The following is a 27419-nucleotide window of genomic DNA, read 5'->3' on the forward strand; positions in this document are numbered from 1 at the left end:
GAGGTAGAAATGCTTCCCCTACAGCCACCAATGAGAGCTTGTTACCAAAGTTGTCTCTCCCCCGGCAAGCTCTGAGGAATGACAAATACTCCATGTAATACCCTGTTGCTCTTTCTTGAAGAATTGTGCAGCCTTATCCATTGCCAAGGAAGTAACTGCAGTTCATTTTATTAATATCATGCTTTACATATTCTTTAAATCTAATAAAAGAGCTGCGATATGCAAGGGTATATAATTGTGGATTAAAAGGCACTGGAATTAATGTTTTATTTTGCTTCCTTGAACGATCCCAGTCTGTGTGGCTTTTGTTTTGTTTTGTTTTGTTTTGTTTTGTTTTTAATACTAAATGCAGGGGAGGGGGCTTCTGACTAGTGCTGATAAATTTGATACAAACCTTTCATATTCTTTAACGCTGCACAAGATGAGATTGTTCAGCTTCTGGCCGTGCTCCCAGGAAACTGTGCCTTGCCTGTTGAGCCGGGTATGTTGTCTGCATCTCTGCCATCCTCAAAGGAGCATCGTGAGCCTGCAAGGTACCATTCTGTGCTTTTTGCAGCCTTTTCAGGCAATGTCTGAGAATTTCATATTTTTTCTGCTGCAACCCTTCTCAAACTTACAGAGGTCCTTGACCCGGCAGCTAATAATAGATCCGTGATCTATCAGAAGCCCTGGCAGAGGGAGGTTTCTGCCATCTGGTAGCCTGTTATACCTGAAGAGCCCTTTGCATGTCTTTGGAAAGAGTAGTTATTTTTGACGCTGGTTCTGACATTACCCGTGGGGACTCCTGGAGTGTTTCCAGGTTTTGTGGATGTCATCGTATCCTCTCCTCGGTTTTTTCTTTTTTGCTTGTCTGCTTACGTTAGCCTGCGCTTTCCACCAAGACGGAAACAGAGAACGTGTCTCAGAGTACCCAGCACAAGGCTGCCATTTCCAGACTTGCTGTCTCTGGCCGCTTTTGGAGCACTGTCACGCCCTTAGGGTGAGCAGACGGGCGCTCTCTTTGCAAGTGCTGTGCTGGGAACAGGGAGTCACTGCATGTCCTCGCGGTGACACGGCGAGGGGTCCTGCACACGGTGAGTTATGCACAATTCAAAACCCAAACTGTAATTTGTGTGTTTTACTGTGCTGTAATTGATATCTCTCTGTTTTTTTAAGAGTATGTGTGTTTCACTTTGAATGACAGACGGTTCACTACTTACCCACAGCACAGATTTCTGTCCTGGAGGAAAACAAGTAGTGGTCTGAGTTAGCAGAAGGTCAGCTTCTACATCTGCTACCATCATCCTCAATGACCTTGGGCAAGTTCTGTAATCTGCCGTGCCTTGGTTCACCAGCTGCCTAAAAGACAGAGGAAGGAAACATCCAGCTCCTTGCCTTTGCCTCTCATATGTTCGGAGAAGAAGCTGTCTTGTGCAGAGATCAGCTGTTGCTTCAGGTGGTGAAGGTCTGACTTCAGCAAGCTCTAGGAGCAACTTAATGTAAATAATAGTAGTAACAACACTAACCCTCCGTATACTTTGTAGCATGCTTACACAAGCCAACATCTGTGTGTGTTTAGATAAGTCGTGAGCAGGAGTATCTGGGCTGTGCCTGAGCTGCTGTGATCAGTCACCGTGCAGCGCGGTGTCGCCGCTGGCTTGTGCCGGTGCCAGTAGGTGTGGGTGTGAACGCTGCGCTGCGTACCGCCGTCTCTGGATTTAGCATCTGCTGTTGGCACGCACGTCTCCCTTCTTTATGAATGAGTGGGTGAGGGACGAGCTGCCTCCCTCACAGCTGCACCGTAAGGAGCACGGGAGCTGAAACACAATCTCCTGCTGCTGCTGCTGCTGCTGCTGCTCCCGGCGCCTGGCTGGCAGCTGGGAGGAGGGCAGCCCCGGCGGCAGCCCGAGCCACCACCGGGACAGTGCAAGTTTTGCGCTGTTCACGCTGCAGGGAAAGCCTCGATGTGCAAACTCTCCTCGCAGGTGAGTTTCAATTTTTATCTATGTATTCTTAAAAGCAAATGAAGTTTCTGTCAGTGAGCCAAGCTATACAAGGAAATCCCCCCTGGAAAGGTGGCAGGACTCTGCTTTGGCTAGGTTGCTAGAAGTGAGGCAAAGCAAAACAATAAGGCAGTCCACGGACCCAGCCAAAACAATGTGTCCAAAAATTCATGACTTCAAAATAAATTTTCTTTGCCAGGTCCCACTAGTGGGAAATAATTTGAACAGAAGTTCTTCCAAAAAAGCTTGCTCAAGGTGCACTCAGGCACAAGGAGAGTCAGAGGCTGAAGTCATATCGACGAAATGGAGTTGTTAAAATAAACCGAGAATCTGTTTCGTGTTTGTGCGGACGGGGGCAGGGAAGATAAATCCCCTTCGTCATTTTCAGAGAAGTTAGTAGAAATGTAAAACTAGATATAAACTATTCTGAATGACTAACAAGTGATTTGCAAACTGAAAGTTATGCCTAACAGGAAACCTCGCTGTGTGTAGGTGCTCTGCGTACAGTGACTTAGACTTGTCTCTCTATCTCAAAAGGGTATTATCAACATATTTTACAAACAGTAAACCGTTTTTCTCACTGTTATTCTGAACACTACTTACAAAACTTGAAATGTGAGGGTTTGTTTAGTGAAATGAGATCCGTTCTATCAGAAATGGATCTGGTTTTTTTCTTTTCTTTCTTTTTTTTTTCTTTAATAGGATTACAAACATTTGTTCCCTACTGTAGGCTGCCTATGTTACTAATAAATTTTTCTAGCTCTTTGACAGTCCTTTTAAAGAAACAGGAGAAGTAAATCACTGAGAGATAAGCTTTATGTGTTCTTGAGGGGGGTTGAGAAATAGAGAATTTAGAAGAATATTCAGCCTTGTTCTGTGCTTTTCTGTTCAAAGCAAATCTAGATATTAATAAATAAAAAATTATGGAAATTCAACAGCGAGACAAGGAGAAACGGCTGCCCAGAGGCTCACAAGACAGGACAGTGTCATTCTGAGCGTTACGGGACGTTCTGAGCAGTGCGTTAATCAGCTCCCTCCGTGACATTTTCCACATTAGCAGCCTGGATTCACACGGGCTCCAGGACGGTGTCACATCTGACCACTTCTTCTTTCAAGTTTGCTCTACTTAAGAAGCCAGTAAGTGAATCAAGAATCAAGCCTGTGTTTTTAATGCCTGCTTCCATAATCCTTTTCTGAGCAAATATATAATTTCACTGCTCTCAGCCCTATCCTTCCTGCCTCCCCATCCTATTTCTAGTATTTTGTTGCCTCTTCCTCCCCCCGCCCCCTCACCCCCGATGATACTGCTTCTACACTTGCAATTATAAGCTCTTTCTGTTATATGAGGGAAGAGGCAGAAGGTAGCTGTTTCCACCTCATCTTATGTTTAGTGCTATAAAGCTGTAACTAAGATGATAAAATATAGGTACCTCCACAAAGTTTTAGGAGTCTTTCCACGGTCAGAAAGCATTGGTTTCATACGATCAGGCCAACATCTCATTCTGTGATAGTGGGACACACCTCGGAGGTGATAATGTTTACACCACGGCATTGTGATATGAATATCACAGGTTTAAATAAAGAAAAAAGTGACAGTTCCAATATCCAATTAAAAACAGTCACCTCACTTGGCATCTGCACTGGGGCTTATTTAACTCACTTTGCAACTGGCAGAGAAAAATTGACTGTCTTTGTTCTGGGACTTGAGGACCGTAAGGAATCCTAGAGAGGGGGAACAGACAAAGGAGACAGAAGTGAAAGAGGGAAAAGGGAGAAAATCATTCCCAGCTGGGCTAGATGTACATAAATGTCATCACACATGATGACATGAAATACAGTGAGCCAGGAGGGTGACTTCTTCCAATGGTCAGACCTACCAGAAACTGCTTACCTTCGGCTGAGCACAGCACCAAGGGCCAGGTATAGGCAAAGGTACAGGCACCAGTAAGAGATTTGCTCCGCTAATCAGGAGTTGTTGTCATTCAGAATAACCAGATGATACCATAACTGCAAGTTTTCTCGGCATCCATCTGTCAAAGTGCTCCTTGTGCTTGGAACCATCTTGAATAGTTCATGGAGCAGAAAGTTCTCTCCTTGCCAGCTTTTGAAGATCTGATCTGAGGGCACGTTTGCATCGAGTTGGGGCTTCACTGCTGCTGACCATTCTTGTGCCAGCGTGGTGATAACTGAACAGAAGTTATTTTGGACTCAACAGCTCTTAATATTAACACAACTTTGCTAAATATTTTTAAGTGGAGAACCATGGAAATAGAACTCCAGACATGGCAGGCTTGTGAGGCCGATTACCTTACAATTAGCTGGATGTTTCCTCCAAGGGGTTTGTTTTTCCTATAAAGCTTATTTGGAGTGGCTTTTAATGCTTGTTATGAAATATTCTGCCAGCTGAAGCATTTGCAGAGCTGCTGTCCCTGACAGCTGATGGCACTTGGTTTTGAAAAGATACAGAACAGCTTTAACGTTTAAAAACAATGGCCAATAATTTTAAGTAACAGTATTAGTAATCATCAGCAGCTAAGAATTAACATTGCAGTTTGTTCTCTGATGGATGCATCCACTGTAATTCCTTTTTCTCCACTAGAAACCATGCTCTGACCCCTGTAAACCTCCTGGGTAGCAAAAGCAGAACTTTTCAGCCACCTCATCTGGAAGCTGTAGTTGGTCTGTCTGAAAAAAAGACTAAATAATAGGCCTAAAACACTCTGTTAGAGGGAGGCTGAGAAATGGGCTTACATGAAAGTATATGGGATTCTATCCCTCAATGAGAAGCCCTGTCACTGGGAGTTGTTTCTGTGGCAGCAAATTTGTTTCCGGCTGGGTTGTCTTGGAGTTTGATCTGGGGCTGCTTATGCAGAGATCGGTCACTATGCCCAAGGCGAGCAGAATTGCAAAACTGATCTGGTCTACATGTGATGGAGGGGGCTCTCTGTTGCTGTTTCAGCTGCTCCGTGAGGGAGGTCCTCCTGATGTTCTCCACTCAACAACTGCCATGGACAGCTGTTGCTGCCAAGATGAGCCAGGTCTCTCATTTCTGAAAATTATTCCTTTGTTCTATAAGCTTTCAAACTTCCTTTTTCTCAGACTGTTTGCTATTGGTTGAGAGTAGAGAGGCATGAACTAGCTAATAGACGAAGGGAAGAAAGCATCAAAAATGAATATATTACAAAAGCAAACACAATCCAACTATCAAACTTAAGTCTCTTTAAATGACACCTGAATAAAATGCCAAAGATGGACAACTTCAGTAGGAAAGAATGGAAGTACACTACAGATATCTCTTTTGGTTTGGCTTTTTTTTATAACTCAGTATTTTAGTAAGAATTAGGATGTGATAATTTTATATCAGGGCAGTAACCCAGAAACATTTGGTGCTCCCTCTGCTGAAGGCAGAAGAAGAATTTTTACTCATCAAATAATTATTTAGCATCTACACACACATCTAGTTAAACGATACATCTGTTTTATGCTCTGCCTTTAAGAAGTGATCAGACATACCTTTTAAAATAGGAATTATCTTTTAAACTAGGAAGAGACTTAAACTTCAGATCCTTAACTTACCACATCAGAACATTATTATTTGGAATTTGAACTTGCGTCCAAATTTTAGCGATCATCTTACACCTCTATATGGAGGATAGAACAAAGCCAGGACCTGGATTTCTAAACAGCTCTGAACTTTGGTATCTTAAATTTACTGTAGTATCAGGTTTTCCATCTCAGATCCAATAACTAAAACAGGTTTGATTTGTAAAAAAGTATTTGATACTTTCCCTTTTCTCAGAGCAGATGCATGTTGGAAAGTGTGAATGATGTATAGTAAAATTGTTACCTTTGCTTAAAGTTCCTTCTCTGACGCTATAGAAGAAGTTTCTGTTTCTGTAAGGTCATGGTTCTTTAACCAGCTTCTTGATTTTTGTGTTGCACCTCTTTTATCCAGATTAATAATAGCATTATTCGTGGGCAGGTTGATCTTCAGATTTTATTTGAGGGAAGGCTCGAGGAGGGTCAGTCGCTTCTTGAGCATGTGGATGGCTGAGTTTGTGACTCCCGGGAGGACGCTGTGATGTGCCTCCCGGGAGCAGAGGTGGTGAACCTGATGTGGGCTCTGACCTCCAGGCAGGTTCTTAGGGGTCCCTGGGGGAAAGCAGGCAGTCGTGGCTCACGTGGATGCCAATGTCATCCAAAGGTAGGGTGGAGAGGCACTGGAGCAACATTTAGGCTCTTGGGTAGGATGCTGAAGCACAGGAGTTCAACAGCATCATGCTGAGAAAGGCTTCTTGCACCATATGCAAGGCCAGACAGAGGTACAGAGAGGCAGTTTCAAAGTATGACTAAGAAAATGGAGGTGGGAAGAAGGGTTCATATTCATCAGGAAATGAGGACACTCTGGAGTAAAGGAACGCTGGGCTTTGTTTACATCTTAATGAAAGCAAGACGCTAGCACTTGAAATCATGTAAGTACTAAAAGAATTTTTTAAATGAAAATTAAGGGAATTGAGGAAATGAAAATTCAGGAAATGAAAACGTAAGGAAGCCTGCAGATGCACATGCCAGCGCTTTGTTTAGAATGATACGTCCACCAGGGATTACGTCTTTGGAGTCCTGTATCCTCAAGTAACAAAAATTTATATATGTGGCTCAAGTTTTCAGTAGTCAGCTAGGGAGGGAGAGTGGCAGCGAGGGAAAGAGCACTGAGAACAGAACGCCATTACTCAGGGAGCACAGAGAAAATTTTCTCCATAGCATGCTGCTTCTACAAAAACATGAGAGAAGTCTGAGAAATAACACTGGGGAAAAAGACTTAAATGAGAATATTGACTTAGACTGGAAACTTATCTACTGGAAACTTGTTTAATTTCCAAAAGGGAAACTGGAGAGGAAAAAAAAAAAGGAGGAAGCTTAATAAAAGGCAGTGAAAAAGGACAGCTAGAAAAGTTAGATCTCTGCAGTCTATACAGGGGCTGTTTGAAGACACTCCCTCCCTTCCGCATTGGATCTGGGGAAGAAACGCAGAACGCCATCTGAAGAAGACTCAGCCAAGTCTGAAAGGAAACAAGCATGGCTAAATAGCAGCACAAGGAAGGGTCCTAAAGCAAAAGGGGACCCTTTGAAAGCTGAGGTTTGTCCCACTGTTTTGGAATTTGTTGGCTCTGCATTTGCTGTGAACAAACCAGAACGGAGCCTGCTTTCTTCAGCTGTCAAAACCACAATAATGGGCTAGATAGACATATGTTCTGACCCCAGGCAGTGGAGCTTATGTTGTGGTTATACGCTGAAAAGCATATACAAGGTGTTTGCATAAAGATACCATGTTATCCACCAAAGCTGAAAGTAGTCAATGCAGGTCTCATCCCGGCTTCAGTTACAGATAATGTACTTCAGCAGAAAGACTTGGTAACAATATGATTTAGAACAAAAACATGTTTGCAACACAAAACAGGGAATCAATATAAGCCAGAAACACAAACATAGTGCAGAAGCACAAAAGATTTATTCCAGTTTTTAAATGGCTGCAATGCATATGATACTAAGTGTTTGAATTGAACGGGATCCTATTCTCTGATGAATTTTGTTTCTACAATTAAATCCAAACAGAAGAACAAGAAAAAAGTCAAAGAAAAATGAGGGGAGGAAGGGAAAAATCTCCAAATATTTTAAATAGCTTTTCACTTTGCCATCTCTTAAAAATTTTACTGTACAAAATGAATCATATACTGAATCATATATGCAGAAAATAGCATTTAAAAGAGAGATGACTTTATTGAATGTATCATTATTTGCTGATGTGGGGAACAATGAAAATGTTAACATTCTTCTTGAACAGGAGATCTGTTCAGTCTCCTTAGACACAGCAGAGTTTCAACTGCATTTTAGTTAGACCTGGCAAGCCAGAATTTTCCTCTCAAATAGCCTTTTCTCTTTGTTAAAAATTGATTATTGCTGGTCTAAATTACTCTTTGTCAGAAGCACTGGAAAATCAGTTTTATCTGATGAACTATCAGTAAAAGAAGAGAAACAATTGTATTGATGAACTGATTGTTGAAAATGGGATTAGGTTTACAAATTACATTCTATTAATGAAGTAACCCTGTTTGGAGGGCATGTTGTGCTGATATTTGGGTTTACTTATGCCTTGTTCTGTTTGGGGGCAGTGGCATTATAAAAGATGCAAGCAGCAAGAGAACTGGTCTCTGCTCTCCAATTTGTTAGTTCTCAAACAAAAATTTTCCTGCATAACCAGCCAGTGATGCTGGGGAAGACCAGCAGGAAGAGCCTTAAATCTTAAGCCACCAATTTTCTGTTTCCTCAAAAGCTGCCCCACAAGATATCTGCCATTGCCTGATGGAGCACAGTTCTGGTGTTTGAGCACGCTGCCACATCAAAAGAGGCAATAATACAGAGCTTGGAAAAATGAATCAGAAGTGTGAGGTGGTTTTCCCAAGGCTGTAGATGGTAAAATGAATCAGAACCTATTTAATTTGGGAGGGAGAAGTTCCTACTTCTCAGTTCTAGGCCTACAGGACAGTTGTTCCATTCTGTAACACTCGTTCCTTACTGGTAATTTTACATGTTGGTCATGGCTTACACGGTTTCTACTCAGTACGACCTGCATAGTCTTGGCTTTTCTCCCATTGCCATTTTAAATGAGGATCTGTGCACAGATTCAGGATTATAAGCAATTTTATTATCTGTAGTTGTTTGTTTACCTATTTGCCTAATTCCTGCACAACAGGCACAGGATGGTTTTTAGCTTTTGTGCTGTGGGGGAGAGGGAGGTTTTAGTGGGGGAAGGTAGATCGGGAATTATTCTCTGCTGGACACAGGAGTAAAGATTTCTGCAGAAAGTGGTGTGATGTAGAGTTTTTCTCCACCCACTTTCCTGTACGCAAGCAAGTCACCCAGGCAGCATCAGGGAGACGTATCCTGGGGGTAAGAGCTTGCCGCGGCGGCTCAGCAGTGAAATTCTGGAGGGTCAAGCTGTCCATGCTGACATTGCGCTGACAGAGAAAAGGGAATTGCATTCACTGCTGGGACATGGTCAGTCTCTACCTGCCTGATCTTTAAAGACTATGCGCCAACTGCTTAAGGCAACTGCGATGTGACTAATTCCTATTATGTGATTCATCTCCCTGATATCAGTTGGACTACTTGCCTGAAAGTACACGTTGTGTGAACTTCTTATTACCATAAATAGGAATTCTCCAAAATGTACATTCTTTTCAGCACTTCGCTATGCTCAGCCAGTTGTTTGGCCCTTTCATTCAGTAAAAAAAACCCTGAACCTAGATAAAGAATAAGAAGCAGTTTAAGATGCAGGACAAACTGTGCTTATTGTCCTGTCTGTCTTTCTTTGCCCTTTAGTCAAATTGTCCTTCATATGCACAGGCCTCATCTAAGAAGTCTAAAGTCACAAAAACCTGGAATCAAACAGTGCAGCATCAGAAAATGGTTTTTTTTTATTAATTTTTGTGGATGTGAAGTCATATAGACTTCACTTCCACATAGCTTTCACTTCTATGAAAAAACCTTTCAAAATGAAAAACACTTCACGAAAAAGCATTGGAAAATGGTAATTTATTTAAAAACAGAATTCCATTTTGGAAATGATTCTGTCAGATTTATACAATTGATTGTCCTGGTATTGCATGGGGCAAAGAGGGATGAGTGATGTCATGTCACTTGACAAGCAATAAGAAAACTGAATAGTTAGGGTCCTGAGAGCTCCCCACACTGCTCTTTGCTTTCAAGCAGCATCAGCTGAACCATTCTCACGATGTTTTGTCAAACTTTGTTGAAGCCTCCTGTGAAGACAACTCTGCATCATCTATTCCAGTGCTCCATTTGCAAGTGGGAAGTTTTTCGTGGTGTTTAACCCAGTCCCTCTGCACTAGGCATTCACAGCCACAGGGAGAGCAATTTATCACTTCCTTCTTTGCAACAATCTTTAACAATGTGAAAACTGTTGCTGTGTTTGTCCTCAGTCTGTTCGCCTTAGACTAAACAACCCCGACTCCTTCAGTGGTCAGCTCTGCTAGACCTCTGGCCGTCCTGCGTCTCTCCCAGCCGGTCAGCGATTAGCGGAGCCCTGTAGTGGTGCGCAGGGTGGAAAGGCCGTGCCCCGTCCGCTTTATACCTCCAAGTGTGATATGTGGGAAGGGCGCACAAATATGTACTGTTGACTCAAGCTCAGTGTGTGTCCACTCTAATGCCCCCATGCCTTTTCCTGCATTCTACTGTAAAATAAAGTATGCTTCATTACTTTTTTGTATCATATATAAGACATAATATGTCATATATAACAGTTTGCACATTGCATAAGAAAGAAGTTGAGTTTTCAGTGTACTAATTAAAAGAACAAATGTTAGCCTAGAATGATAATTTCCTGGCATATTCAGGGCAATTTTTCTCTGAAACACTGGCATTTTCCAGTAATGTGAATCTTGTTTTCCAATAAGTCCCACTTGTGACATCTCCCAGTGTAGCCTACAACATACTGTATTATCATGAGAAGTTATTGGCCTGTAGTACATTACTGCTCCCAAGGCTATTGAGAATTGCTTGGCTGCTTTTTTTTCTAGGTGGCTTCCTGCTTAACTAAAAGTTTGTTTGTTTGACTGTATGAAGTGAGTTGAATGTAAAACACTTACATATATGGTCCATACTGGTTCGGCTGTTTCTTGAGGAACTTTGTGATCTGTGGGCCAGGGCACCTGAAAGGTTAAACTACATTACTACGTCGTCACTGATGGGGAAATGAACATTAGAACTAGATTTAGAGGTCATGGAATTGATTTGTATTAATTCATTTTCTAATGTATGTGGACTATCTTCATTAACTCCTAGCTGCTTTGCATACATCAGCCTATACTGCTTATGTTAGGCTGCACAAGTCAAATTTTTCAGTTTATGATGATCAGGAGAAAATTTTGTAGTACAGTTGAACAGTTAACCACATACCTGACCCTCTGTAAGCCAGCGAACTAAGCCACTAAAATACTCTGTATTTGGGAAGTGGGTGGGTTGTGGCAGAGTTTGAGGTAGAGGAGGGTGGCACTAACTACTGGAGGAACAAGGAGTAAATACTTACCTTTGCTGATGTGTTGCAATATTTTAGTGTAGTCACTTGGAACTGTAGTATTTTAGACCATTATCACGGGATACTATCATCAGACGTTTTTTCCACACACATTTGATTTCCAATCCAGTACTCTTCACAAGCATTAAGCTCACTATCAGAAAAAAGGAAATATTCATGATTCAAGGATCTTAACAGGAATCTGTTACTCAGATCCACATTATTGATTCTTAATGACATATTTATGGGCATGAAATCCTAAATTCACCCACCATTGTGGTGCAAGTGGCACCTGAAGTTTCAGTGATGAAATATTTAAGGGAGCTAGCTTATTTCAGACTTTGGCGAGATTTGATGGAAAACAGAAACTAAGATGTGAGACAAATTCCCAGGACATCAAAGTTTAAGTGCAGTGATTAAGTCAACGCTGTGAATAATAGCATGTCTGTGCCAGGGAAAATTGGACTTTGATGACTAATTAGTCTTTTGTTTATGTGGGTTCTAAAAAATGTTGCTGACTTCCTTCTTTGACAATAGGTTTATAAATGGAGTCATACAGTAATGACAAAAGTAATGTGATTTGTAATTTACTGAATACTTCTATGGTTTCGTCCCACTGAAACAAATACACAGAGGAGTAATGGTTATTATACACAGAGATACACGTAAGATAGGTTCCCTTGCAAGTTAATACACACTTAACGGGTTGAGTATTGACCTAAATTAAATTTAAAAGGGAGGAGAATTTGGGTTTGGGTTTTTGATTTTTTTTTGCATTTTATATAAGATGGTTTCAGAGGTTTAAAAAGACACAGTCTAATTTTTACTGTATGCCTCTAGTAAGATTCTTTTGTAAAGGCCATACAGACTCGATCCTTCTAATGCAAAAAAGCAGATATAAAAATTGGAAGATAATCTCTGAGGTGGCCTTTCTGCTTTATTAAAAAACATCCACAAAACCAGCTGAAAGCAAAAACAAAACTCCTTGCAGCCAGCTGCTCTTCATGTAGAGGTTCAACAAAAACAATATTTCTGTGAGCTTTCTGTTGTAATGACTTATACTTTACACTCTTAGGGACTAAGACTTTGGTATCTACCTTTAAAAGTGGCATATGTTTAATCTCAGATTCACTGAGATATTGTTGGTTTAGAAACTGATCCAATTAAAGGCACGTGGTATAGTCAATAGAGAAATTAATGTTATGCCCTGAAAAGATCCTTTGATGGTGAATATAAAATAAGCTACACTAGAAGTAGGCAAGTATTTCTGTCAGATGCACTAGGGTTAGGAATCAGAAAAATGCAACCTAATTTTTAGCCCACTCATGCATGTACATCAGGCTACAGTCTTTAATGAGTAAAGTCATTATTTCCACTGGACTTTTGTCTCTTTATGGGCCACACTGACTCTGTCTGAGCTCAACAAAACCCGTGCCATACTAAGACCCTTGAGCCAAATGGGAGTAACTTTCTTGTAGAGATGCATTAACTTGGTTTTCCTCCAGACCTGATATCACCCTCCTCCTCTAATCTCCCCAGGCAAAGTATCACACTGCTGCAGCTATGCTATTTCTGGTCCCTGAGCAAAGAGTCAGTGCTAGCTTGACTATATCTCCATGGCTTTGCGTTGTGCCCTTACAGGTAGCTGGGCAGTATGTTGACTTATCCCAATTATTCAACAAGGATAAAATACCCTATTCACTAGAATTATTTCCCTCTCTCATAAAGATGCTTCACATTGCCCATAGTCCATTTGTTTATCTATGGCAGTTGTACAAATGACTGTCATAGATAAATAAATGGACTTCTGCAGTGCTTCACAAACACTATCAATTTATGTTCAGAAAACTTGTGTTTGTAAAGCAATATAATTTCAAATTGTAGACACTGAGGTTGAGATTATATAGTTCAGTTGCCCAAAACATACAGACTTTTCTAATTTGCCTATATATCTCTTACAGCACAGCGCAAACAGCTTCTGCAGACTTCATCAGTGGTGAGTAAAGCGGAAACCTCACTTCATGTCCCTTAAGTATGGTATCCCACTGTAATTCTTTTCTTTTCAGTAGTGGCAGTGGGAATCTAAGTGCATTCTTGCCCATCCTGCTGCATAGCCAAATATCCCCCATTTCATACTGATAATTTCATTTTTTTCTTTGCAAGCACAGGATTTTGCATTTTTTCCTCAATGAAACGGATCTATTTTTTCTGTGTCTCCATCCTTTTGTTAAAAACAATGGGGTGAGATACCGAGTCACAATTTTTATTCTGAAAACTGAAACAAAAAATAACAGCAAGTATTTCAGCCATGTTTAGCTATAATTTGTGCTCCTGCTTTACATATACTTGTCCCTTCTTTTCCCTTCCTTTTCCTGTGTGTTAATAGAAACATTTTTATTGCCTTTTTTGATTCTTTCTATTTGTAATCCTTTTACATCATAATTATTCTGATTTAATCCAGAAATTGTGTCACTTCCTCATACTCATCTTTAGTCATGCACCTTAACTTCCACCTTGTTCTACTTTTTTTTTTTTTTTTTTTTTTTTTTTTTTTTTTTTGTTCATTAAGGCTATTAGCTTTCCCAAGTGGCTAGGAACAAGGACAGACTTCAGAAAGAAAGGAGGGAGGTACAAAGGACTGATTCTGCCTTCCTTTCCCTCTCTCAGCTGGAGAATGGCCCCATTGACAGCAGAAGTAAGTTGGGGAGATGAAGAAGCCTTTCCTGCATGCGTGGAGGAGACGAGGCAGAAAGAATATTTTATAATAGTAATAGAACAGTAAATTGATAATCTTTTGCAGAAGCAATACTCAGAAACCAGCTGCCATTTACCTACTCTCAGTTCTTAGCTCAGCTAATGCAGCTGTCAGAGCTGCTCTCCCTTGCTCCTGCTCCTCTCTCTCAGGTTTCGGGCCAGCCAGTCTCTGCCCATTTTATATTGTCCCACCACACCCAAGTCTCTGCTGCTGAACATATTCTTGTCTCTTTGTTTGACCTTATTCTTCCAGGTTTGTGAAACAGAATCAAACCAAGCTCATAAATCCTCAAGAGTTGTGGAAAGTTCAGTGTGTATTTAAAGGCTGGTGTTTATGTAGGTAATGATCCGAACCAAATCCTCAGCTGAAACAGCTGCAGATTTTTGATTCCAAAATATGCAGCATGGTCCAAGACATGCTCTGAAAGTCAGGTGACTCAGGTCTGTCTGTCTTATATGGCTGGTGCAGGGACAGATTAAATAGCAAGAGATTTACTGTCACATAAAGGCACACTACCATGTTACCCGCCCTGTCCATGGAAATGACTGTTTCGTGGATGAGACAAGTTGTGTGCATAACTTTTGCATATATGTACGCAAAGAAGTCCTTTGGCATAGTCCCATTTTGTTCTGTTGAAAGCATGTAGGTCTAATTGCAGACTTATTTCTTATGAGGCAAATTGTAGCAATATTTATTGAAACTCAAAAAACCCCCCCTGCTCAGGTTCTACACTATTACTCAGTCTGAGCTGAAGAGGCTGTTGTCATAAGTGGCTCTGAGTGATTTCCTGTACCATCATGAGCAGCCAGTGTTTAACACACCTAAGCTGCTCCATAGTTCACAGAGTTCTTACAGCTTAACTAGTGCAGGGTGGGAATGATGTTTTTGTCATCAGTTGGTGTACAAAGAAGTTTGGAAAGAAAAGACCCTGTTGTTGAGCTGTTCAGTGACTAATGAAAGTTGGCTCATTTAAAACAAGAAAAAATCAAGTTATTTAAAGCCAAGAAATCCTTGGCTTTATTTTTCATCTGAGAACAAGAAGAATGTTTGGAGGTCATCTGGATATCAAAAGTCTTCTAATTTGTTTCCAAGAGTTGGGCTCAGAGGGGTATCATTTAAATGACGTGAGCAAATGCGTGAGATAGAGAAAAATCTTGCCTGGAAAGGTCTGCTGAATGAAGCAAATACTCACACTGATACTAAAGGTATTACATAAACTACACTCTGAAAAAATCACACAGCTGCACTATTTCCATATTGAAGCTGTCTAAATGGAATGCCTGTGTGTTCCCATCCCTAACTGGTTTCAGCTTTATGATTATCTGCACCCCAGATGGCTTTCACACAACAAGTTTTTCATTTTTAACTCGTACTGTCCAGGCTAGGTCAGTAGGTAACAGGGGAGCTATTCATATTGTCTTTCTCCTACCTTGCATCACCTTTCCTTCAGTTTCAGCTTTTCCAGAGACCTTGTAAGGCTTTGTGTATCATGTTCTTATTAACAGGGTGGTCTTTAAAGCACCTGTCTGTTGAAAAGCTGGAATTGCAGCACTTTGATACCAGCCTTGTCTGAAAAAGCATAGTTTCATGCCCTGGCTAGTGTATGAGCTATCCTTAGTATGCTTGTTCTGGATGGAAAGAAAGGAAAATGTAAACTACCTTTATACTACCCTCATCCATGTCGCATTTGGCTACTGAGAATGTTATTAGTCAGGCAAGAGGGGACCAGAGGGCACAGAGGCGTCCCAGAGCCCGGACACTGAGAAGGCTGAAACAAGGGAAGAATTTTCCAAGCTAACTGCTGCCACTGACCAGAAGAGCAATATAAAACAGCTATTGTGCAAACAAGAATCTGGACCTTTGTTTTTCATCCCCATCTTTGAAATCTATTGTAAGACAATGAAAGGATAAGGGTGGTTTTGTTACCACAAGGCAGAGAGATTCATAAAAGCCAGCCTTCTCTTCCAGCTCTCTGAAACAGCACACTCCAGCACTTCCTCCAGCAGCAGGAAACACTGCTGTAATCATAAGTGTATATTATATTAGAACAATATCATATCAGTAAGACTTTTGCTGTGTCCTTCATATTCTGTGTTCTGGCAAGACTTTTTAAGCTAAACAGATATGATTTTTACAGTCATGTTCTCCATGACATAACCATAATTTAATAAAAACATTTTGAGTTCATCGAGGAAAAGAATTTTGCAAAAAACAGTGCAATGCTGGAGTACATCTGTTTTTTCTCATACTATGATCCATGTTCACTTACTGGGTAACACTGACCAAAACTTAGAGCTGTTGAACTATGTTAGACATACAAAGACAGGTCCAACTTTTTGAAATAATTGACAGCTTTTGAATTACTATAATTTGGCCTTATCAACAGAAGCTGGACGCTGACTGGACAGTTTTAGTTGAATGTTCTTCCCGTATCTATTGTTACATGAGGAATTTTAGATTAGATGATAGATCCCAGATTTTTAGGCTTTTTAGACTGTAGCTAGGTATGTCAATCATTCTTCATAGACAAACCTTATATGCTGAAGCCACCAAAGTTGTATGCAGAAATTGCATCAAATACAAATTTAAATACAATTATCCTTGCTTTGGAGCTCTGGATTAGAAAAGGTGGGGTAACTAGGTTCATGAACCATTTTCAGGAAAGATTCTGAGCGTTTTCTTGCAGGGTGTGAAACAGATGTCCTGTTGATTGATAGAAAAGCTGCATAATGTTTATCATATCATGAAGACCAGCATAGTGCACTGGATGGTGTTCAAAGGAAGCTAGTGGCCCCTAAAAAGCAGTCCTTTGGCAAATTTGCCTGTAACTTCAGTGGTTAATTCTTGCTGTACACTTCTATGCTGCTAACATCATTATCATTCCATAGGCAAGGTTATAGCAATCTCCTGGACCATCGATATCTGTGACTGGGTCCCTTCAGCAGCATTTCTCCTGTTGTGTTTGATTTGCTTGTAATAACTATTGTGCCATCCACAATGTGGGGATGAGTCTGTTAATCCCCTTAAATAACTGCAGGAGAGCAGGAGAGCACAGCCTGCAGTGTACTAGACTCAACCTGTCTTTCGTGCAAGTGTTTTGGGACACTGAAGTTAGAAGTTTTGAGAGAGATGAGCTTACGTTAGCCTGATGTTTCATGACTGAAGCTATCTGAGACCCCCAAGAAGACCTCCAGCAAAACCAGGGCTGATATTCTTTCTGTTGCTAAGAAAAAGAAGAGAAACAAATGAAAAAAGTTCTAATTCTTAAATGTTTATGTGCGACCCTAAGTTTGCTGTGATTTCAGTGGGACTATGCCACACTGATTGAAGTTAAACATTGTGTGTCTTTGCAGGATTGGCCATTTATTCTGGCCAGGCAATTCTCTTCTGTCCTGAAGGAAGTGATCATCTTTTTAATTTTGACGGGACTAAAGCCCACTACCATCTAGAAAGACATTTATATAAAAATGACTCTGTTCTACAGTAACATCCTCAAATGCTGCAGCTCACAGTAAATTTACTGTAGTGTGTTGACCATAGTAAATGGGGTCATGTTTTCATAAGTGTTGCCTTGTAAAAATTTGTATGTTCCTATACAGGGCAGAAGATGATGACAAACAAAAATAGAAATTAGGATAGTAAACAGGAAAAAGCAATAAGGCCTTTTCTTTCCCCTGACAATGCTGTCTCCTTTTGATTGATCATCCATATTAACTGAAGCTTTAGGAAGGGTATACGAATTGCTAACCTTCACAACAGTATGCATTACAACAACATTTTCTGGAAAGAGATTGAAAGAAATACAGTCCCACTGTTTCGCATCATCAGGTAAAATATACATCCTCCTAAGACTGGGGCACAGTCTGCCCTGCTGTTTTCCAGTCCTGATCACTTGTGCCAGAGTGACTGAACATATCACATTAGATGATAAAATGATGAATACAATACTTTTTTTATTCTAGGGTTTAATAATTATGAGCTGGCTCAAGGCTGACTTGTCCTAGTTAAACTGGCTGCTAACCCATTGTCAGCAGTGATTTTTTTTAAGTGTCTTAAGTAGTAATATTGTGTAGTATAGACAAGGTTTGTATGGGTAGATATTTGGATTATAGATCCTTTAGATGAACATAATTATAACCAAATACAATATACAGAAGCAAAAGCAAAGATACAAAGGAATAGATGATATTAAATAGGTAGTTTGGGGAGTCTATGGCAAATAAGGAATCCATAACATGATATGCTGTAGGACAGAGACAGTGGATACATTTTACCAAATTTTTACAGGAGCCTTTCTGACAGAGAAAGACAGCTTGCTTTTGGAATTGTGTTTACAACCAACTGTATAAAATAGACTGCTACAAATTCCATTTTTAAAATCCTGATGGGTTGAACTGCAAGTTCCATGGTATTTTGTATCTCAAGGGAAATTTTAAAAATGGAAATTAAAAAGCAGCTCGTTTTGTGCACCCTACAGCAGCCTGTAAAGGAGACTGAATGGACTATTTTGCCTGAGAAATATCATCATCTTGGACAAATCAAATTGCTGTTTTTGTGCCTCATCTGTAAACAGAGATAATATTTCTTCACCTTACAGATACTCATAAAGCTAAATTGATAAATGGTTATAAACTGCTTTGGAATCCTTTGACAGAAGATACTGTATGTGTGCACAGTACTAGGACTTAATGACACAAATTATGATTTCCCAGACAGGCTTTATCTTCCATCAAAGACCAAAAGAAAATTGAGGGCTAGGAAAAGGCAGCTTACTGAAAACTGTACCAAATATTTTACAGCAGTATTCCTCCTAAAGATTTTCGTGTGTTTTACCCTCAGGTTATTAACATCCTTCAGCAAGTCATCACCTCAGTATAAAGGTTTTGTGGAAGAAATAAATGATACATGAAACTGAATGAAATTAAATTTTACATCTCTCCATTTGGGACCCTGATGAGTGATATACAGTGAGAGATAGAAGATGAATTTCACAGCGAATACAACTGAGAGGTGCACTATTAATCACAATATCCACCAGACTTTATCCCCTGTGGTATACATATTTGTATTTGTATTAGGCTTCCCAGCAAACTGCCTCTCACTGTACTACGGATATCTACAGATCAAGGCTAAAAATGAATTGGGTATCTATCTTTGCAACTTGACTATAGCAGACCTGTTGTACATTTTTTCTCTGCCTTTCTGGCTCCAGTATGTTTTACAGCACGACAACTGGACCTATGATGAACTGCTCTGCAAAATCTGTGGCACTCTTTTGTATGAGAATATTTATATCAGTGTGGGCTTCCTCTGCTGCATCTCCATTGATCGCTATCTAGCGGTAGTGCACCCTTTTCGGTTTCATCAGTTTCGGACCCTGAAGGCTGCTGCAATCGTGAGCGCTGTTATCTGGGCCAAAGAAATTGTGACGTGTTGGTTTGTCTTCACACATGGGGAGATCAGTATGGATGCTGACAGCCACGTGGTGTGCTTTGAGCATTACCCCATTAAAGACTGGGAGCACAGTGTCAATTACTACCGCTTCTCTGCTGGCTTCCTTTTCCCCTTCTTTCTGCTGGCCTTCTCATACTGCGGAATTTTACGAGTTGTCCACAAGAGTCATGGCACTCAAAAGAAGAAGAAAATTCAAATTAAGCGACTGGTTTCAAGCACTGTTTTCATTTTTTTAGTTTGCTTTGGACCATACCACATCCTACTTGTAGTTCGCAGCTTGTTTGAGAATGACTGCTCATTTGCTGAGAAAATTTTTAATATTTACCATGTTTCTCTCCTGTTGACTACTTTTAACTGTGTTGCTGACCCAGTGTTGTACTGTTTTTCCAGTGAAAGCACTTACCAGAACTTTGCCAAGATGCGAGACTCTTGTTTAACATGTTTAGGATGTCTAAGGACTGAGACTAAGGAAACCTACCAGCTGAACACTCCAGAAACCCTCAACAAGCCACAGGATGAGCAACAGCCAGCATTATTACAAAGATCACATGATACTGCTGAAATAAAGGATTCCTCTACAAATAACTTAGGCAGTCTATAGTATTCATCAAAAAAGGATACTCATCCAAAATCTCCACATATGACTGTGTTGTGTATACATCTGATTTATCCATGTATTACAACTATTTTACCTCCCAAAGGCTTATTACCTATGCAATATAGTGAGGTAGTTCCTGGAGGTGCTTGGACCTTGACTATAGAGAAGAAAGTGTAAACTAAGCATTCAGTTACAATCATATGTCTACTACCATTATGGTGCAACTCAAACTGTTGTCTTGCCACTCAACGGTTGTTGATGACCGCACTGGCTGAAATAAGCTAGTACTCATGGTGTGGATCTGCTGAAACAGTCTTTAACTGCTGTCTGTTTGTGCCCGTAGCATCTAGAGAAAAAAAAAATTCTCAAAAAGCTGTCATTATCTGTTGAAAAGGTTGGAGACAGAACAAATAAAATGTCCCCATAAGTATTTTTTAAAAGAAAGAAATTGCATTTGTGCATCTTTTCTGTAACTCTCCAGAATAATTCCTCCTCAAGCCTGTTTCCAGTCCTGCAGAGACCTTGCCAGAAGCTGCCTCCTAAAACAACCGATCAGATAATGCGAGATGTTCTGGAAGAGTGTGCACGAGAAATTCACCGTCTGCTGAGACCTTCAATCTGCTGATTGACGATTGAATCTCACATTGTTGAACCTCATGATAAGGCTCCTATTGACTTCAAGAGGTATCAGATTATCAAGAAAAGGCTCTGATGGGGAAAAATAATTCAGTCCGTGGACTCCGAAAAGAACAGGAGGTTGGTAGTTCGTAAGGTGCTTTTAACCCATGCAATTCTTTGAGTCATTGTGTTCAAAGATAAATTCAGTTTAATCTGAATTCCACTAAACCTTGCTAAGATTTGGATTATGTCCTTCCAAATATGTCTTGTGTAGCACAAACCATGCAAGCAATTAAATAACAATGCATTGCCAGTGAACCTGTTAAATGGATTCATTTTAAATTCTGTGTTCACTGATAATACAGTTCAGGGTCTGATCATTATTCAGTAAATACAGTATCAAAAATATGATGTATGGGTGATCTATGTGTTTTCTAGGTTAGGAGAAACAAAATATAGGAATAACTAGAGATAATGACAGTTAAAGAACGGGGAGTTGTGTTCTATCCTCTTACTTCTACCAGCACCCCCTCTCTAGTTTCTTATTTTTATTTGTTATACTAAGGAATCCTGTCCTTTTCTCATCATCTGATCATCATGCTTTCTTGTATCTATAACTGCTACACCCTGAATATTGCCTTGTCGTTTTCCTTCTTCTCTGGCAGGTTTCAAACCTTCCTTGAAACACCTCTCTCTTTCTGCAACCCAGAGTTGATAACATGCAACAGTATAACCATTTTTTTTCCCCAAAAGGATTTTCTAGACAGACCTGCACCTGGTATCATCTTGAGACGACAAAACCTTGTTTGTCAGGCAATACGTTCTTAAAAGCCAATACATTCTAAGTGTTTTCTGGAAGCCACCTTGAAAGGGCAATGTTAGATATAATTAGAGGATGTGTTTAATAAATAATGCCTTTATTCTTTTCTTCCTATATTTATTCAGCCTGTGTTTGATATAACTGTTTTCTGGCTTTGGCCTACAGATTCCATTTAAGAAACTACAGATCCTCTCCTCTCCTCCTTTGGAAGGAAGGATTCATGTCCTCACTCCCAAGAGGGGATTAGATTTGCTTAGGTTAACATTTGGTTTGTTTAATTCTTTTACATTTCTTTATACTTAGACCACTCACCATGCTGAACTAATTACCTTGTACATGCATTTTTCTTCTGACTGTCAGTGCTGCTTAGCTATACTTTCTCCTAATCCTTCCCCAAGTCTCTCCTGCCTTTTTACATCTGGGTTGTGAGGCAGGGGCTCCCGGCTGCCGTAACGCCGTGCTCGTGTTGTTGTGAAAAGTAGCCAGGGTAGCCACGTCCTCAACTACTCGGACTCCGTGACCTGACATGCTGTAAGACACACACATGGTTTGATCTGAGATGAAATGTTTGTTGCCCTGTTTATGCTTTATTTTTTTACAGTTAGCCACGTTGTTTAAATTAGGCAGCTGGAAGGCAGAGCATGCCGTACGACAATCAAGTTGTTATCTGACAGGTTAAGGCTTACCTGAGTTCGTATATTTCTGGTGTCAACTTTAGCTCAGCAGCTGCTGTTTAAAAGAAGGAAACGCGTGTAACAGTCCAGCATTTTGTTACAATTCTCAGTATTGAACCTATTAACCAGGAAGGGAAGGACTTGGGGTTCTTTTTTCTAAACATGAAGTCAGTATTCATTGATTCTTCCTACACAGTAACTGCAGAACTAGCTGCCGTGTAAGAAGCGTAATCCTCAGAACTTTTCTCTCCATTTCATGCAAAACATAGTCAAGCAGAGGTCTGACGAGGGCAGCCGGAGATGTGCTACTCATTGCTATCAGATTAAATCAGGGGCTTGGCATGGAACAGGAGAAGGGATTAAAAAATGCACAGCAGAGAAAAAGAATAATAAATTATTACATTTTATATTTCTTAACCAAATCTGACAGTTAAAACCTGTATTTTGGAATGAAGACAGCAAAAGCTTACCAAATCAAGTTATTCTGGCAAAAGTTAGTGTTTGGAAAGAATCCTATGTATTACACCTGTTAGTGTAATATGTCAGTAGGCTACTGAGCATGTAGGTGCACATGTCCACAGAGAAATAAATCAGCTGCCACTTTTTCCAAACAGGCTTTTCAAAATGATGCCCATTTAATTTTGTGGGCGCTACGCACCAGTTAAGGTATGCCATCCTGTGGGGTTAATGGCTTCAGGAAAAAGTTGAAGGATTCATATGAAATCTGTTACTTAATAGTTACAGTTTGGAGATGTCTAAAGAAATTATTTTCTATTTGAGAAACTTAAGAGAGAATTTCACTGCAACTTTCTTCAGGAAGGTTTTGAATAAAACTAATATAACGCAAGGAGTGAGCCCTAAAATAAAAAAACTCCCTGGTGTCGCATAATGGGACCGAATTTTCTTATTTCCCAAAAGTTACATGCATCTCTTACACAAGGGCAAGAACATTAAATTCACCTGCCCAGAAGAAAAGTAGATGTAAGATGTTCGTAGCTGCTGAAAGTCCACATTCCTTTGGGGAAAAAAGTGGCCCACACTGGCCCACAATGGATTGATGCTGTCCTTATGTACTGATTATAATCACTCTATGAGAGCTAAGGCATCAGGTCTGAGAGGTCCAGTGTAAAATGTATCACATCCTTTCTGCTGTGAGGACTGATGACTGACAGAACTTTTGCATTAACACTGAAATGGTGTTAAAATAAAAATACAGCTTTACAGGACACAACTCAGGCACATTTCACAACTGCTTGTCATGTATTGGTGCAATCTCACCAAGAGCTGAATTTCTATAGCTGGAATTCATCTATACTTTCATTTACATAATTTTATTTCATACTGAATGCCAAGGTTCTTTAATTTCTAATCATGCTTTAATTTTTAACCCTTGATTCCTAATCACTATTTACAAATTTAATTCATTTATTCTTCATAATTGGATGCCCTAAAATGCCTACAGCATTTCTATATTACCTAGAAAGGGACTAAATTTATAAATATAAAAGCATAAAAACTACTAACGTGAAGGAATCAAGCAGTATAGCCTACCCTTCACATGGAAACTCTGCAGAGCTCTCCTTACGTTCACTAGATCAGTTAAAGCTCTCTCCAGTCTCTTCACAGTTCCAGCAACTGTCCACCACCAGCAGAGTACAGTGTTAGAGGGGCTACAGGAAGCGTGTAGGGGAGCCGTATTTAAAAGTTTTCATTGCTGTAACACTTAACTGTTCGGTTTTGAACCTCCCCCCTTCACTGCAGCTGTTTTCTCCACCACAAAGTATTTTTAAATCCAAGTTGCTACAAGGGTTACTTCCTGTTGCAGCTATGAGGTTAACAAAACAGGAACAGCAATTCAGTAACATTTCATTTTAATTATAAGTTTTCTTTGTAAAGCCAGATCACCTCTTAGTATATAATATCACTTAATATCCATTATCCATTAAAAAATTATAGAAAACAAAGGTAAACCAAATGCTCATGATCATATCCCCTTCCCCTTCTCAGAGAAGTAAGGGTAACATGAAAGGTTGTGCATGGCTGAGACACTAGACATGAAAAATCCCATACTTGGAGACACAGAACCATCTTTATCTGATTTTTTTTCTATGCTGTAAGTAGCTTAGGAATAAGGAAATAACATAGGAGAAATTCCTGATTTTGAAATCATTAGGGGCAGTCACTGCTGCACTTCTTGCAGCAGCTTTTCAATCATAAGTGAATGTGTGTTATAGAAGGGCAGCCCATCCACTTCCATTTCTAGACTGGCAGTTTTTCCACTGCGGACCCCATGCTGCACAAGAGTTTTCAGAAACTTTTCTTCCTTTAAAAAAAAAAAGAAATACAATTTTATTAAAATCCGGAATCAGGCAAGAACGTTCATCAAGTGTTTTTTATACCTATGGAGACTCTGGCCCCATCTTCCAGGTTAATTTTGGACAGCAATTTGCAAACACCACCATTTAATTTGGACCAAAGACTATACTTAGCAGCTGGAACTTAGTGATTGACAAAGGACAGTATTCATGACTACTATTTAAAATAAAACAAACACACACACACACACACACACACACACACACACACACACACACACACACACACACACACACTACAGAAACCTGATTCCTTTCTGCCTGGTTTCAAAATCCTAAATTGCACAAATCAGAATCAGAGGAAACTTCACCAAATACCTCAAAAAAAACTATCTGTTTTTTCCATAACCTAGCAGCTAACTGCACATGCATTTTAAAAGAAAAGGACCAGCAGGAAAGAAGGATACATCAAGAAAAAAGGGTTACAGAGGTAAAAGGTACCAGAGTGGGCTGCACAACCACTTTCCTTCTTGCTTCTTCAGGGATTCCTACCTGCCTTTTACTCTGTGTCCTCTGTTTCTGTTGATTTTTATGAGAATTCTGGTTGTTTAAGAGATGAGTAAAAAGAAAACCCTGAAATTCCTTCCTTGGAATTCTCTGAAATAGCATATAATTTCCTTTGTTTAGAACCACAACTCAATTTCATGTTTCAGTTCTTTTTCTTGCCTAACAGTAATGTAAGCAGATAGCAAAGCATGTTCCAAGTTGAGCTGTTAATGTACACAGAGGGAACAAAATCCTTGATTGAAGAGATACAGGCCAGTTAGCATTGCAAGATAAAAGGATGGGAAAAAATCCGTTCTGAAAAAAAAAGAGTAATTCTATGAGCAGAGAAATTAGAAGAGCCTGGTTTTCAATGGAGTAAAGTCTAGCAGATTTGCTCCTAAATGTTTTTGCAAAGAGTCACAGAGTCAGTAGCAGCATTAAAAGGGGTCTCTCTTCTCTCTAGGTACTCATTTTTTTGAAATTTGCCAGAATCTCAAAACTTTGAAACCTCTCCCCTTCTGTCCAGTTTTGAACCTGCTGCTCAGTTTCAACCAAGCTGCTTGTAGGGGACACTGCCAAAAAGACAGGTAATGTGATCACATATGCCTTTTTTCTTATATATGTAAATATAGATATTTATAGAACACTGTGCTGCAATAATGACACATTCCATTTTCTATGGGAGTTATGATAAAAAGCCTTTTAAGGCAGCAGTGCATAAATTATCTGTTCTTTCAGTAATCTTTGAGAATTTTGGAGATAGATTCAGAATGTAATTCTAGCTACTCTGCTTTTCATTTGATGCTAAATGTACTCATTAAAACTCTTTATACTGCCTTAGCATTTACTATAGAGAGAATTTATTTCTTTAATTCAATTAATAAAAAGTTAAGAAAAAGCCTAGTCATGTCTTAGCTTCCCTTCCCTCCCCCCCCCCCCCCCGCACTGTAATTTACATAATGCCTTTTAAATAGTCACAGAGATGCCTTTTTGTTTTTTTCTTTGCTAGGAGTGCCTTTTCTGGTCTTTGATCTACTACTTTATTTCCATTTGCGTGAGATCCTGCTTTGATGGAAATTGCTACTGAAACTGCCTTACCGATGTCTTTGACAGACAGTCCCATAGCTTTAAATACTTTCTCCTTCCTTCACAATGACATCTACCAAAGTCCTTTAGCTCCTTGAAAAAAATAAATGACCAAAAAATGTATAAAGTTAAAATGTCTAATGTTCTCTTGTTAAATGCTTAGGGTTTTTTCCAGGAAAGCTTCTAAACCATGCAGGCTACAGTATCTTAAGACGTGAAGCTTGACATGTATTTTACATACTCTTGTATATAGTGAAAATATAAACACTTGTGGAAGACTTAAAGCATACCTTGCATGGTCAATTAGCAGAGTTTTTATTATAAGCTGGCAACCTGCTTTCTGAATGAGCACTATAAAGATCTGTCTCATATTTGCTGGTCATGCATCATTGTTCGTAAGCATAACAATAACCACTGCTTTTCTATTAAGGAAAAAGTATGAACTTGGTGTTATGGTGTTAATCTCGAGGTCATGCTACAACACAGCAATGATACAGCTGCTTAGGGAAATTATTTGGATACACTGCATAAAAAGTGCCATTTGTCATTTATAAAATTATAAATGTACTTCAGCTTATATAATATGAATGATCCTTCTATAAATATAAGCATCTGAGCTTTCTACATGCAAAGTGGCAAATTAGATCCCTTATATCACAGAAGAGAAACTTGAATTGGATAAGCCAAACGTCTTCCTTGTTTTTAGTTGTCTCTCATAAATGTTTATGTGGTAGAGAACTCTGATCTGCTTACAGGGGAAAAAAAGACTTGCTTAATATTGTAATTATGTCTGATAAACTATATTCTACCGTCAAATTTTATTGTTTCCATTTGTAAGGAGTATGCACGATGTACACTATGCTTCCTCAGCTCTAAAGTGGTGCAATTCACTCATAGATCTCTGTTTAGCAAATGTGTTGGAGAAGAGCAAAAAAGATTCAAATTAATAGCAAAAAAAACTTGTTAATTTGCTCTTTATTCAGGAAAACTCCCTTGTGAATGACAAAACTAATAAAGAATTCTAAAACAAATGTCACATCTTTATATATTGTTCATTTATATAGAAATTCATATTCTTATAGGTTACAATTCCAAAATAGGTATTATACAGTTCATTTTTTAACATTAATAATGAATTCAGTAATAAAACAACTGTCTAACACATTAATTTGGTTGTGAGGCACAAGAAAATGCAGAATTGTCTGTAGGATGTTCCGCGTTAGATATATTTGCTTATGTAAGAATTAATGTATTCCTCTAGAGTCACCTCACTATAAAAGCACTAGTAACATCTGAAAAGTCAAACCAATATTGTACTAATTGACATAATCATGATTCAGTTCAACAACTGAAAGGTAAGAAAAGTTTGTTTAGATGAAATTGTTTTTTTCTAGTCAAGTTCTCAGCACAGAACAAATGCTTCTTGATATCTCGTATTAAAATATATGTGAAGAATAATCTATGACTTTAGAACGCA

General features: G+C 39.5%; 2 protein-coding genes and 1 long non-coding RNA gene across 15 annotated transcripts in view; 1 reads left to right on the forward strand and 2 right to left on the reverse strand.

The window, feature by feature from the left end:
• The first annotated feature begins 702 nt into the window (after positions 1-702).
• On the forward strand, positions 703-26978 carry GPR68 (G protein-coupled receptor 68). The gene is made up of 8 exons (XM_064512189.1): positions 703-1073; positions 1206-1964; positions 2877-3119; positions 13038-13072; positions 13646-13771; positions 18671-20639; positions 25320-25443; positions 25866-26978. The coding sequence occupies exon 6, from the start codon at positions 18813-18815 to the stop codon at positions 19884-19886; it is 1074 nt and encodes a 357-aa protein (XP_064368259.1). The 5' UTR covers positions 703-1073; positions 1206-1964; positions 2877-3119; positions 13038-13072; positions 13646-13771; positions 18671-18812; the 3' UTR covers positions 19887-20639; positions 25320-25443; positions 25866-26978.
• On the reverse strand, positions 9570-16088 carry LOC112990273 (uncharacterized). The gene is made up of 4 exons (XR_003261047.2): positions 15758-16088; positions 11089-11230; positions 10649-10711; positions 9570-10234 (listed from the first exon to the last, which is right to left on the reverse strand). It is a non-coding gene; the product is annotated as an uncharacterized LOC112990273 (long non-coding RNA).
• Positions 23850-27419, reverse strand: part of DGLUCY (D-glutamate cyclase) — a 45842-nt gene continuing 42272 nt past the window's right edge. For 12 of the 13 annotated variants that reach the window (XM_064512178.1, XM_064512184.1, XM_064512183.1 and 9 more), the window contains one exon: positions 23850-24318. In XM_064512178.1, the coding sequence (XP_064368248.1) occupies positions 24175-24318 (144 nt within the window). In that variant the 3' untranslated portion in view covers positions 23850-24174. Of the gene's footprint in view, positions 24319-25936; positions 26036-27419 lie in introns of those variants that run through there. The other variant, XM_064512188.1, reaches the window with a different exon arrangement.

The sequence above is a fragment of the Dromaius novaehollandiae genome, chromosome 5, assembly GCF_036370855.1.
Source record: "Dromaius novaehollandiae isolate bDroNov1 chromosome 5, bDroNov1.hap1, whole genome shotgun sequence".
Classification (NCBI taxonomy): domain Eukaryota; kingdom Metazoa; phylum Chordata; class Aves; order Casuariiformes; family Dromaiidae; genus Dromaius; species Dromaius novaehollandiae.